Source organism: Staurois parvus, unplaced genomic scaffold, assembly GCF_062004578.1.
Source record: "Staurois parvus isolate SC_StPar_1 unplaced genomic scaffold, SC_StPar_1.0 ptg000154l, whole genome shotgun sequence".
In the NCBI taxonomy this organism is placed as follows: domain Eukaryota; kingdom Metazoa; phylum Chordata; class Amphibia; order Anura; family Ranidae; genus Staurois; species Staurois parvus.
In genome coordinates this window covers 24,212,592-24,227,132 of record NW_028317950.1, presented here as the reverse complement: position 1 = coordinate 24,227,132, position 14,541 = coordinate 24,212,592, and the positions used below count along the sequence as shown (strand labels likewise).

Genomic DNA, 14,541 nt, shown 5'->3' with positions numbered 1-14,541 from the left:
TGTTCATTGTAAGCACCCCTGGCAGTGTTACATGGGTTTTCTTAACCATCTAATACCACATTTGCTGGACAGCTTGGTCTGTTAAAGCTGAACTAAATGTTGCAAACAAGCAGGCTTTATATTGCATAAGAGACATGCAATGTCTCTTCTGCAATATAGTACTCTTGTCTGTTCGCAATCCTCTGTGGAATGCACCCTGAGCTGCACATACACAGCTCAATTTTAATTTCAACAGTGTCAGTGTGCCGGAATGGCTGCACTTCTGTGCAATCAAAAGGCCCCCAAAAGAACCCAAGGAGAAGATGCCAGGGCCAGTGTTGGAACGTTGGAACTAAAGTAAGTATTTGTGCCTTTAGTTCCAGTTTAAAGGAAGTTGGAAAATAAAGGAAATACTGGCTGGATCACCAGGTGAAAATACATTTCAAAAGCCTAAAAAAAGAAAACTAATGTAGCCACCACATCTAGGAATCAGTGGGCTGCAATTTAATATGTTATGTTTTTGGGTTAATACTGCTTTAATTTAGCTTTTAGGATATTCTAATCTGATATATATTAAATGATCAACCATAAATTGTCCACTCACCTCTTTGCCTTTTCTAGGTAGCTGTCACATCTCAATTTCAGCACTTGGAGAGATTCTAAAAAGATATTTTAAATAACACAAAAAAATTAAAAAAAATGTTTTCTTAAAAAGTGATTGTAAGGCTCGGTTAACACCTAAGCGGCTCTGCAAGCCATGTTTGCGTGGGTAAAGCATCTCATTCATTTGAATTGGCTGCTGTGCTCGTGTTTCAGGCAGGAAAAAGGTTCCTACACTTTTTTAATCACAGCTGCAGGGAAATTGCATGGTGCTTTTGCACTGCGCTTTTAGGCCCCAAGGGGTGCTATTAAAGTTTTTTTTAAAGGCAGAAATTTTTTAAAGTAAAATAACAAACATGTTATACTCACCTCCTTTTCTCTGGCCCCCCTCCAGTGATCCTGGCTCCTCCACTTCTTTGTGTTTTCCCATAGCAAGCCGTTTGCTATGGGGACAAGTGCTGCATGTTTGCTCCTGACCTACTTCCGCTTCACTGCAGTTGACTGACAGAAGCAAGAGCCAACCATTGGCTCCTGCTGTTGTTTGAGTCCCTGTGTGAGGAGGAAGAGAGGGGAGAAGAGATGCAGCCATGCACAGCGCTGATTTCTTCTTTCCTCTCTGCCCCTTCACACAGAGAAGGGGGAGCACAGGGAACTTAATATACTTTTTACCTCAATTCAAGCAATGCATTAAGGTAAAAAAGTTTTTAGGATTAGCATCACTTTAGGAATGAACAATTTTCATAATGTAAGAGTAATTGAGACGTATGTTGTGGATATATATAATATTGTACAATTTAGAAAATGGAAAAAAAATAGCATCTGCAAAATAGCAGTGTGGTGTGGGTGCAGGTAACTGCAGGTGCGGGAACAGTTGCAACCACCCGCACAAGTATGAGCCTAGCATAAAGATTTATTTATTCATGTTTTTAAATAATAAATATGTCATACTTACTTTCTCTCTGCAATGATTTTGCACAGAGTGGCCCCGAACCTCCTGTTCTGGGGTCCACTGCCAGCACTCTCAGCTCCTCCTCCCTTCTGAATGCTCCCATAGCAGTTTGATTGTTATAGAGACACTCATGCTGACTCAATCCCAAGCCAGGCTGTGTGCATCTACACACACAATGTGACTTGGCCCTGCCCCCCGCTCTGTCCTCAAAGAATTTTACTGACAGCAGCAGGAGCCAATGGCTACCGCTGCTGTCTCGGAGCCTGTGGAGAGAGAGCAGCAATGCTTCTCTTGGGCACAATGCTGGATAGCGACAGAACTCCCGTAAGCCAAGGCTCTATTCACATATGGGCTTTTGAATCGCGGGCTCCTGCTCCTTTTCAGGTGATAAGCTTCACGCGATGCAGTTTTCCGTGATTGCAGCGCGGCAGAACCACACTGCATTTTTAGGTGCCATTAAAATGAAATTAGCATCTGAAATTAGCATTGTGTGTTCTGTCATTTTAGCAGAGTGTTTTGAAAATGCCCTTATGTGAACGGAGCCTGAGCGTTTTGTAGCTTGTGGCTCAAAAACTCTCAACAGTCAAAATCTAATTCTTTTCCATGGCCCCTTTTCACATCTGAGCATTCTGTCACTTGCAGCAAAATGCCTGTTGCTCCAAAATTTAAAGGGGGAATTTTTCAGGCATAATTGAGCATTTTTGTCCCCATAGATTTCAATGGGAATGCCTAAAATGCTGGCTTTAGACTTTTTTCAGGCATTTCTTAGCCTATATTGACTGATATCCTCCCCCTAGTAATTTCCATTGGCTAAAAACAAAAGGTCTGAAGTTTGAATACACATGTAAAACGCCTATAATACTCTTCTAAAAATGTCTGTATACACTTGCAAAAATACTCAAAATATGAATGCATCCTTAAAGTGAATGTAAAGTCGATTTTTTATGTTTTACCTACAGGTAAGCCTTTAATAAGGTACCTGTACCTTATCTGTATGTAATGTAAATATGTCCTAAACATACACCATTTAGGAGAAATTTACCTCTACAGCGCCAGTGATTTCACCGGCACATGAGCACTGCGCTCTCAATGTATGGAGTGTCGTCCCTTGAGAGCTGTACCCTGGCTGAAACTCATGCGCGCATGCATGGGAGTGACATCATCGCAGCTCGGTTAATCAAACGGCTGCAGCTCACGAACCCAGAAGGAAAACTATGTGAAGATGGAAGCCTTGGGGTGCCATGACAAAGCTCCGTTGGAGGGCTTCCTTTTCAAGGAAGTATTTCATAATGTGCTAGTATGCGATGCATAAAGTATGTGCTGATTCCTGTGCTGTTCACAACACCCAATAATGCCAGCCGCCCAAGCTTATGATCTGGGTATAATACTTGATTCCACCTTACATTTACTTATTTATTACAGGCAGGGCTTTTTTTCTGAGAAATAGGTGCAGGAACTCAACCACGATACCCCCAAAACCACCCTCCCCACACACACACACACACACACACCATCCAAATTGCATCAAATAGCGAGGTCAAATTTCACTAACAATGGAGGGTCTTAAAGGGGCATTAAATACTAGGAGTGCACTACGTACCAAGTGCAGAGTTTGTGGGGGCTGGGGTTACACACAGAGTTCTCAGACTCACTCCGCTCTCTTCCATAGCTTCGTAACTTTGCATCCCTCATTCTCATCTCACTTTCAACCCTCTTCAGTTCTAAACTCTGCATGCAATCCCCCACCCTCCACTGCCCCCATCTTCTCCTCCCCTCCTTAGAAGATCCACCATCTTCCACATGTTTTACAGTTTTTGCTGTATTAACCACTTGCCCTCTAGAGGATTTACTCCCCTTCCTGACCAGGCCATTTTTTGCGTTACGGCGCTGCATTACTTTAACTGAAAATTGCACAGTCATGCAGCACTGCACCCAAATGAATTTACGTCTTTTTTTTCCCACAAATAGAGCTTTCTTTCGGTGGTATTTGATCGCCTGTGTGTTTTTATTTTTTGTACTATAAACAAAAAAAGACCGACAATTTTGAGAAAAAAAAACTATATTTTTGTCTTTTTGCTATTAAATGTGTCCCAAAAAAAATTTAAAAAATCAAATTTTGTCATAAATTTAGGTCAAAATGTATTCTGCTACATGTCTTTGCTAAAAAATCCTAATATGTGTAAATTAATTGGTTTATGTGAAAGTAATAGCATTTACAAATGGCAGTATATATACTGGAATTTTTTTTTTTCTAGTAATGGCGCCAATCAGCGACTTATAGCGGGACTGCAGCGGGCATTCTGACACTGGGGGGAACTGACTTGGTGTCACTGACATCCCCAGTGACACCAATACAGTGATCAGAGCTAATAAAAAGCCCTGACACTGTACTAATGGCACTGGGCAGGAAGGGGTTAACATGTGGGGTGGGCAGCACAGTGGCTAAATGGTTAGCACTTCCGCCTGGCAGTACTAGGGTTGTTGGTTCGAATCTCAACCATGGCACCACCTGCCTGGAGTTTGCATGTTCTCCCTGTGCGGGTTTCCTCCGGGTACTCTGGTTTCCTCCTACACATCAAAGACATGTTGGTAGGTTAATTGGCTCCTGTCTAATTTGGCCCTAGTATGTATGAATGTGAGTTAGGGACTATAGATTGTACACCCCTTGAGGGTTAGGGACTGATGTGAATGTACAATATATATGTAATGCGCTGCGTAAATTGACTGCGCTATATAAGTACCTGTAATAATAAATAAATAAATCAAAGGGTTAATTGTGTGCTGTTTCACAGTATGCTGTGTGTGTGCTTTCCACTGTAAGCACACTGCTTTGTATGGCTCTGCTCCCTATAGGAGATACTCGGCGATCACTGGCCAGGACCCGATGAATGACAGCTGAGGCCGCAAATGGCGGCACATGTAGGGCACACACGAGCCGCCTACCCAGAAATGCAAAGTCACGCATACATGATTTTGCGCACCCCTGTAGCCCTGTAGCAGTATTTGTGCTATAGGACGGAGGGGAAGAGGTTACGCTGAAGTACCCAGCCAGCTCTAGTACCTCCCCACATGAAGGGAAATGTATGTCTTTTAGGTCTGTCATTTTGTTTTCCCCTCCACTCCATTCCTGTATTAATTGTTTTGTATTATACCCAGAATGAGTTAATGAAAATATGCTGTGTCAGTTATGTGTTACAGAATTATACTCACAGTATTCTTCTTAAGCTTAGCCTTGGTAAAGAAGGAGATAGTATCCAATTATTTCTTTGTATTAACAGCACCTGTTTCTGTTATGATATAATTAAAAGTCAAATACTTTTGTCCCATGGGAAAATAATTGTTGAATACTTGTAACCGATTTCAAGGCCTGAGAAAGTCATGTTTACAGCCTTGACAAGTATCTAGCGAGATTCTATTGTATGTAGTAGAGAAGTGTTTTTAAACAATTTAGAAACTTTTATTCCTGGGAAAGTGAAACTCCGCTTCTCATCACTTTTCAGAATTGACGTCAATGTTGTCTTTTTGTATTCAGCCAATCAATTACTGACAACTCAGCTTTTTGATACTCTGTGCCCCCCACCTTTCTTTTTTCTGTTATATTAATTTTCTTCCCGCTAATAAACTTGAGAGATTGATTTCAACTATCACTGTGTGTATGTGTATGTCTTTTCTGAGATGAAGTCAATCTCCCCGACGCGTCGTACCTTCAACAGCCTGATAAAGACAGATAGCCAGGGGCTATCGACAACCTTTCACCACACACTGTAGGTGGCTCCACCTCTCTCACTAGCATGGAGATCATCCAGTGGGGGTGTCAGCATCCGCACTACACCCGGGACACCTGCATCTCTCTTGTCCCCATCCTGCACTCAGCGGGAACCACTCACGAGATTAAATCTGTGGAAGCAGTTGGGAGACAAGCTGTCACTTGTAAACACAAAAGCCAGACATCTGTATTTACAAGTGATAGTGGTGAGCAGGGAGCATTGGGCCAGAGGTGGTGGAACTGAGTTCCACCAAGTTCCAGCTGAAAAAAAGCCCTGATTACAGGTTTTTATATAGCACCTATAATCTATGCAGCACTTTATATTGTGTAGCTATCACGTACCTGGTGATGGAGGCCAGTGGAGAGAGGGCTTCCCTTGAGGCTAAGTTCCAGACTCCCCTGACAGTGGGACAGCGGGAGTCAGGCCCAAAGTGGCACAGGTCGCCTGTAGGAGTGCTGGTTGGTGGTCCACTCAGGAGCACAGCTGGTGCACGGGGATAGGTCTGCAGACTGGAGGCGTCTGTGCGTGGTATGCAAGCCTTCTGGGATTTGGATGTTTGCTGGTTAGTCAGTTCGAGCCAAGGTCAGGTACCGGGTGGGAAATAGAACGGATGTGGTCAGGTGGGATAGCCGAGGTCATACACGGAGGAGCGAGAGAGAGAGTATCCTTTAGCCAAGCCGAGGTCAGATCGGGGGGTCAGTAGAGCAGACAGGTCCAAGTACAAGCCTGGTCAGAATCAGGAAGTCACAGGAAACAGGAACAAACCATGGGGAGCTCATCCAGCAACCAGAGAAAGTGATGAGTCTCCTTATAAAGGCCGTCTGGCACCAGACTGAGGCTGATGTGTCCTTCTGCGGCCATGAAGAGTATTGGCAGAAACACCAGAACTTCTGCTGTGGACAGGACCCTGACAGTATCGCTATTTGTACACTCTTTGCGGCTACTGGGGTATGATGGCGCCACCTCTATAGTATTTAGGAGCAGAGTCCTTATAATCTGTGTGATCAGGACACAATCTCTAACAAGTGCAAGTGCCTCCACTCAACTGGGGCTTGTGGATAACAAGTGAAATCCCAACTGAGAAATTTATCATCCACATAGACAGTAATCCACACAGCAGTGTATATGAAAGTCCATGTATTGAAGAAATAACATTCAGTGAACCATTCAACATAAAGTATCTTCCAAACAGGAACATTAAAGCATTAACAGTCTTGTTTGCATTTCTCAGTGAGGGGAGGCTGCAACACTTACAGTCTGAGCTCTCTCTCTCTCAGGAAATCTTCACTTCCCTCTTTTCCACAAATCTCTCTCTGATGACCTCATCCTCAGTGCCCAGAGAGCATAGCAGCCATATTGGAAAAGGGCAAAACATACACTGCATAATAGAAGTATACACTGGAAAATGGGCAAAGAAATGATCATATATATATATATATGCACATAAATGCATGTCTCATACATAGGTGACCAGAGTGATATTACCTCAAAATGAGGAATGCAAGGAACAACAGGGGGATAGAAGGTACTTACACTACTATCAAGTCAAATATAGTATCCTCTCTTCCTCCTGGGGGGTGGAATACCCATATAATCTAGACTATATTCTTAAACCCTGAGTAGAGGTCCGTAATATGGACCAAAAAATATTCACAGAAAAAAGTCTAGAGAGAAGAAGCTGAGAAGGGGGAAAAGAAGAAAAAGGAAAGGAGAGCAGTAAAGGAGGTACACACCCACCTGAGAAGTCCGCCTTGCCATGGACACGGTGACGGTCTTAAGTGCCTGGTACCTGCAGGCAGGATAGCCAGGGATTCCGTACTTTTTCAAACAGAGGTTGTTTATCCTGTAGAACACTGACTAGTTTCTCATGTAACATGACCCAGGTTAGTTTCCGTCTCATTAAGGCCAAATCAATCACAGGGCTTTTCCAAGCAGTAGCAATAGAAATCTTGGCGGCTAGAAACATGAAATATATCAGGGTCTGCGTGGGTCTTGGAACATTGTCCACAGGTTCATTGTGTAACACTTTTCAAGCATCTTTGGTAATATTTACCATAGTAACCGAGTAAATTATTGAATGAACCCGTATCCAAAATCGTTGGACCTAGGGGGCATGACCACCAAACATGAATAGCTGAGCCTATTTGGCTGCATCCCCTAAAGCATGAGAGCGACGAACTTGGATAATTTTAGAAAGATGCTCGGGTACCAAGCACCATCTGGTGAGCACCTTGTATCCTGCTTCAATTAGGGGCACATTCATTTTGCCCTTAGGTACCTGCAGAGACCATGTTTTGCCATTCCGTCATGTGAGGAGATATGTCCAAATCCCGCTCCCACGCAATTTGCTAGGGAAGGTTTGATGATGGGGAGATAAAGAATTTACATAGAATGGAGAAACATCTCCTTGTGAGGATCCCTTGTAAACATCTGCTTTCTAATTGTGTACGAACTGAAAGATCAGGACTCTTCTGTTGTAGAGTGCTAAGAAAATGGTAAATTTGTCTTAAGCGAAAACTCTCCAAGGGGGGCATCTGCATTTTCTGTAAGTAGTATGAGGAAGAACGTATCCCCTTATGATCTATATATTGTCCTATACGATAGGGGCCCTTATTTGTCCACCAGCGGAACTGAGCTGGTAGAAATAATGGGTTATTGAAGAGATGAGCCACAGGTGTGTAGGGGTAATTGAGAAACCAACTTTGGCATGTCCCAGGGTCCCAGAGAACTATGGAATGGGAAAGCGTAGGACACATAATGGCCCTTTGGTGTTTCGAAGGGAGCCATAGGACCATGTCTATTGACACAGGGGAACAGGCTCCTAAAGGTACCCAATCCGGTTTATACAGTGTATAGTGAAGATGGCTAAGCTGAGTGAGTTGAGCTGCAATATAGAAATTCCGAAAGTCAGGTACCCCTAGTCCTCCCATATCTCTAGGAGTGTACATAGTGTTTCAAGCTAACCTGCTACCCTTCGCTCCCCAAATAAAATGGACCATTTTTGATTGAAACTGGCTTAAGGCCTCCACTGGTCCTGAAACAGGTAGGGTCCTGAAATAATACAGAATCCTTGGCAAAACCATCATTTTCACGGAAGCGATTCTGCCCATCCAACCAGATCCTCGTGTCCTTCAACAATTTATGAAAGACTGCCGGGTTCGCCTTATAGAGAGACGAATTGTGAGGCGTTAACTCCAAGATAGGAAAGGGATACCGTTTGCCACATAAATGGGAACTGAGCTTGAAGGCTTCTGTACACTGTTTCCGATAAATTGACATTCATGGCTTCAGATTTGTTCTGATTGACCGAGAGCCCCAAAACCTGACTAAATCGGTCCAATAGGGAGAGTAAGTTAGGGAGAGTAGTATGAGGGGAGGTGACAAATACGAGCAAATTGTCTGTGAAAAGTGCCCATTTATGATGCTGGTCCCCACTTTTGATCCCCAGTATATTGGTGTTCTGATGGATCGCAATAGAGAGGCTATGCAATAAGGGCGACAGCGGGCATCCTTGTCTAGTGCCCTCAAAGACAGCAAATGGTGCCGATTTATGGCCCCGCAAAGAAATATATAAGTACCTGAAATAAATAATAAATAAATAAATCTGCGTCGTAGGATTGCTATATGGTGAATGGATAGATGTCAGGAATTTTCCAGTAGCCGAAAGAGGTAGGACCACAAGAGGGAATCAAATGCCTTGCGTATATCCAGGGATAATAACATCCCATTTCTATTGCCCTCCCCATCCCAAGAAGAGTGTAAAAGAGAGATAAGATCGACGCATTTGGTCCGCTGCCTATCTGTGGGGTAGGAATCCAACCTGATCAGAGTGTATATATTGGTCTAAAAAGGTCAACAATCGATTGGTGTAGATTTTGGTGAACATTTTTGAGTTTTGTTGATTAAAGAAATAGGCTTATAATTAGCTACATCGCTGGGATCTTTATAGGGTTTTGGGATGAGTGTAATGAATGCTCTGTTGAAATCAAAATCCACAGGCTCCCCCCTCCTGAATGGCGTTGAAGTAATTTGTCAAAGGAGTGGCCAATAGTGGTGAGAATTTTTTAATAGTATAATGCACTAAAGCCACCTGGGCCTGTTTGATGGCTGACAATACCTCGGTAACTGTAATAGGCTGTTTCATAAGCTGTCTGTGTTCTGCCAGGAAGGCCAAAATGGGGAAAGCAGCCATTAAGTCATCAAAGTCCTGAGGGCCTGAGATGTTAACGTTTGTGTATAGATCCCAAAAAAGGCTAAGGATTTTGTGTAAAAGAGTCATACGCCTTCCTGATCTTGAGCATATGAGGGCAGGGCATCTGGGGGACAATTTGGTCGCCAGTAATTTGCCAGATTTGTCAGCTTGAGAATAGAATCTAGCTTTGGACCATCACAGATCCTTTTTGGCTTTAGCTGTAAGACATACATTTAGTTGAAGCCTGGCAGCGTCTATCTGACTACGCATGTGAACCCAGGCATCTTGTTTATGAGCCTTAAGTCATGTAGGACCTTTTCTTTTTGTTTAAGAGTTGATTCGTAGAACTTCTTATATCTGGCGGCTATTTGAATCAGAGTGCCATGCACCACAGCTTTATAAGCCTCCCATGTGCACATGTATGAAGCATGGGCGGGATCATTTAAAGAAATGTTTTCCTTCAATTGCAATTCTACAGTATATCCATGCAAGTGGCTGGGTTGCTGAGCAACAATTCGTTAAGATGCCAGGTATAGGTAGTTGTTGGGCTACGGAGGGAGGAGAAGGAGACCAAGACAGGAGAATGGTTCAACCAGGCCGTTTCCAGGATTTTTGAGGAAGTGCATTATGGTAAGTAAGTGGAGGACATTAGGACGTAATCAATCCTTGAATAAGTGGAATGGACGTGCAAGAAGCATGTGTAGTCCCTCTCAGAAATGTTAAATTCCCTCCAGACGTCTACCAAATCATGTGCATGTAATAATTTAGCAAACTTGGTAGCCATCTTGGAGGGTTTCATGAACTGTGAACCTAGAAGGCATGTCTTATCTAAAGATGAGTCTAAAGCTATATCAAAGTCCCCACCCAAAAGGAACACACCCTGGAAGTGAGGGGAAAGTGTGCGGAAGAGTGTTTGGAAGAAGCCCAATTGATTCGAGTTAGGAGCGTAATGTGTCAACAATGTGACTAGGGAGCCCTCAAAATCACCCTGTACCAACAGAAACCTACCCTCAGAGTCAGAAATAACCTGTGATGGTGAAAAAGATAGTTGCTCAGAAATACATATTGCAACTCTCTGTGTTTTGTCTGGGGCATTAGACTTAAAAAAGTAGGGTAGTGTTTATGTATAAAGGTAGGCCAATACGAGGTAAGAAAATGGGTTTCTTGCACTAATTATGCTCCAATTGAGTGAAAGTAGTCAAAGGCCTTACGTCTCCTGATCGGAAAATTAAGACCTTGGACATTGTGTGTTAAGATTTAGGTGAACTAGCCATAATCATGAAAGGAGCAAAGATCACTTACTCCTGCGTTCCATACTCTGCAGGAAAACAGAACATGCGGCAAGGAGATCCTGGAGAACAGGTAAATTTTTTAAGTGTAACTCCAGCCAAAAATTTTTTTTTTAAGTTTGGATAGAATGGAGAGGGGTTAAATGTCCATGCAGTGATGTGGGATTGCTGACAGGTCCACCAAATAAAAGGTGGCAGCATGCAGTGAGCAGCGAGATGGTCACCCGGCGGTTTCCGGGACCAGCGTGACTTCATTCTGCCTCTGTTCTGAAGTATGAGTCTATGTAAGTCGGATGTTTGTAACTCGGGGACTGCCTGCACTGTAAATTCACATCAGTACCTGCTCTTAAGGAGCTTACAATGTAACGTCCATAACTCACATTCATACACACATATACTAGGGCCATTTAGACGGCAGCCAATTAACCTACCAGCATGTCTTTGGAGTATGGGAGTTAACCGGACTACCTGGAGGAAACCCACGCAGGCACAGTGAGAACATGCAAACTCTCTGCAGGTATGCAGGTAGTACCATGGGATGGGATTTGAACCAATGACCCAAGTGCTGCCAGACAGAAGTGCTAACCACTTAGCAAATGTGCTGCCCACTCTGTCCAAAGCTAAACACTTCCAGTTATCTCCATCTTCAACTACCTCCCTCCCAGCTGGGAGCACTGTAATTCTAGGTGGATGTCACCAGGCGCACAACTCCTGCGCACTCTAGTGGGCATGCTGTGGCTCGATCTGTCACCCACTGTGTCCACTGTACACAGTTGATGACAGATTATTCTACTGGGCCGGAGCTGGTACTATGTGGTCAAAGCAATGACATGTCAAATGCACACATTGAATGGCTTTCATTCATAGCCATTCATTGTGTACTATTGTGATTTCTGTGATTGGTCACAGTGATCACATGGTACAGACAGGACCAATCACAATGCACCTGTACCATGTGATAATTGTGGCTAAACACAGTTGTAAATAATGGCACATGAATGGATGCCATTTATAAAACTGATCACTTATAACAGTGATTATCACTTTTATAAGCAATCATAGTGTAAAAAAAAATCTCTCCCTCACCTCACTAGAGTAGCATAGTGTCACTAAGGTAACACTGCACTGCACTGGTGACAGTGTGCAAAAAAAAAAAAATTAAATAGAGAAACAAAAATTGTAAAAGAAATGATTACATTCAAGAAATGAGATACAGTACATCAGGACTGATCAATTTTCAAATATACAGTATATACCATAGTTTGTAGACTCTATAACTTTCACACAGACTAAATATTATACTTTGATTTGGGTCATTTTTACCACAGAAATGTAGAAGAATGCATTTTGGACTAAATGTATGAAGAAAGATTATTTATTATTTATTTATTTGTAAAATTGTATAATAGAAACAAAGAAAAATGTGTTTTTGTTTTCAAAATGTTTGGTATTTTTTCATTTATATCACAAAAAAAAATTTAAAAAAACACAGTGGTGATTAAATACCACGAAAGAAAGTTCTATCTATCCCAAAAAATGATAACGATTTTACTTGGGTACTGTGTTGTATGACACAGTTAGTAATTGGCATTCAAAGTGTGAAAGTGCTGAAATCTGAAAATTGTGCTGGATAGAAAGAGGGTGAAAGTGTCCGGTATTGAAGTGGTTAAAACGTATCCTTGATCTGTTCCTTCCTCATTTATGATACAGCGAGTGCAGGCCCTTATTGCGGGCCCATTCCTGGATTGACTACAGCAACACTCTTCTCTGTGGACTACAAAAAACAGATTACCCCTCACTTGCTAAACTCATCCACCTCTCTTCTTACTCATCCAACCCTACCTTTCTCTGTCAATCCCTCCACTTGTGGGGAGGTGTAATGTGGAGCGGTGGCAGTAAACACTCAGTCCAGTTGCAAGAAACAGAATTTGTATTAAAGTTCACACTTTACAAAAAGCCTGGCTGGAAGACACCACTCATTCACAGAATGTAACAGTGATGTGCAACAGAGCAGGTCTCAGATGTGTGTAGTGTCTGTTTTGAGGGACGGAATGCAGCCTGGCGGGTCTGTACCCAAATACGAGGTTTATAGAAATGATGGTGTGTACCTACCCTTTCCCTACTCGTCTGGAACCTCTCCTTACCACTATCCACTGTCCCAGACAAATGGGTGACCTGTCTTTATACTACCCACACGCAAAATGTTTGCCAAACTTGAGAGCCTGGGTCTTAACCACTTCCATACAGGGCACTTTTACCCCCTTCCTGCCCAGGCCATTTTTCAGCGCTCTCAGACTTTGAATGACAATTGCACGGTCATACAACACTGTACACAAACTAAAATTTTCTAATTTTCTTCACACAACTAGAGCTTTCTTTTGGTGGTATTTAATCAACACTGGGGTTTTTATTTTTTGTTAAATTAACAAAAAAAACCGAAAAGTTTGAAAAAAAAAACACATTTTTCTTTGTTTTTTTTAATAAATGTTTGCAAATAAATAATTGTTCTTCATAAATTTAGGCTAAGATGTATTTTACTACATTTCTTTGGTGAAAATAACCCACATTAGGATGTATTATTTAGTTTGTAGGAAAGTTATAAACTTCACAAACTATGGTATATATCTGAAAATTGATCAATCCTGAAGTACTGACGGCCAATCTAATTTCTTGAGGTCCAAGAATGTCAGAACAGTACAGATATCCCCACAAATGACCACTTTTTGCAAAATAGACAGTCCGACGTATTTCATAAGAGGCATGGCAAGTTTTTTGAAGTTGTAATTTTTTTGTCATAATTTTTCGGAAAATTAAAAAAAATATTTTCACTATTTTTTTTTTACATACTGTCACCAGTGCAGTACAGCATCATCATATAACTGGCATGGCGGTGATCAGGGACACTGACTGGTGACAGTACGGAAAAAAAAAAATTATCATTTTTTTTTATTAGATTTAATTTTTTATTACATTTATTTCTCTTTTTTTTAAGATTTTTTTTTTCACATTTCACTATGACCAAAGTAGTATGCTACCATACTAATAGTGTACTACTTTGGGGAAGTGATCAGTATTTTTTTTTTTTTACACAATTTGCTTATAGTAAAGAATTACTTTGCTATAATCAAGCATTTACCTGAATAACATTGATTCATTCAGGGTTTTTTTTTTTTTGTGCTTAGCTGTGATTTGGCCACGGCTAATCACATGACACAGATGGGCTGTGATTGGCCCAGCTTGTGCATGTGATCGCTGTGACCATTCACAGCTAGACACACTTGTATACAATGGATGGCATGAAAGGAAGCCATCCATTGTATACAACTGTCATGTGACCTGCTGAGATTGGTCACAGCAGGTCACATGGTACTGGCAACGGGGCCGGTACACAGATCTGTCATCAACCGTGTACAAGGCACACGGCCGGTGACAGATCGCGCGGCAGAGCGGCCATGCGGGCAGGCGAACTGCACATGCCTGAAAGGACGCCATATGGTGTCCACTTGGAGGGACGAGCTGTTCGACTGGCCGCCATCTGGCTATAGGCCGGTTGGCGAATGGTTAAATAGACTTTGCCCATCCCAAAATGGCCACCAAAGTCACATGGGGCTGCAGCATCCAACCAGATAGCTTCCCCAGTGGCCCTGGAAAGCATAGAGGAACAATGTGCCTCTTGACTTCCTCTCCCTCTGCAAGACTGCCGAGATTGAACGCCACCTGCAGTGGAGAAAGCAGACTGCACCTGCTTACACACTGGTTGCCAAT

The 14,541-nt window shown here is 42.4% G+C and overlaps 1 protein-coding gene across 1 annotated transcript in view; it reads right to left on the bottom strand.

The window, feature by feature from the left end:
* Positions 1–14,541, bottom strand: part of LOC149463675 (synaptonemal complex central element protein 1-like) — a 59,170-nt gene that overhangs the window by 24,660 nt on the left and 19,969 nt on the right. The window contains exon 6 of the mRNA XM_089675329.1: positions 584–638. Within this exon, the coding sequence (XP_089531455.1) occupies positions 584–638 (55 nt within the window). The remainder of the gene's footprint in view (positions 1–583; positions 639–14,541) is intronic.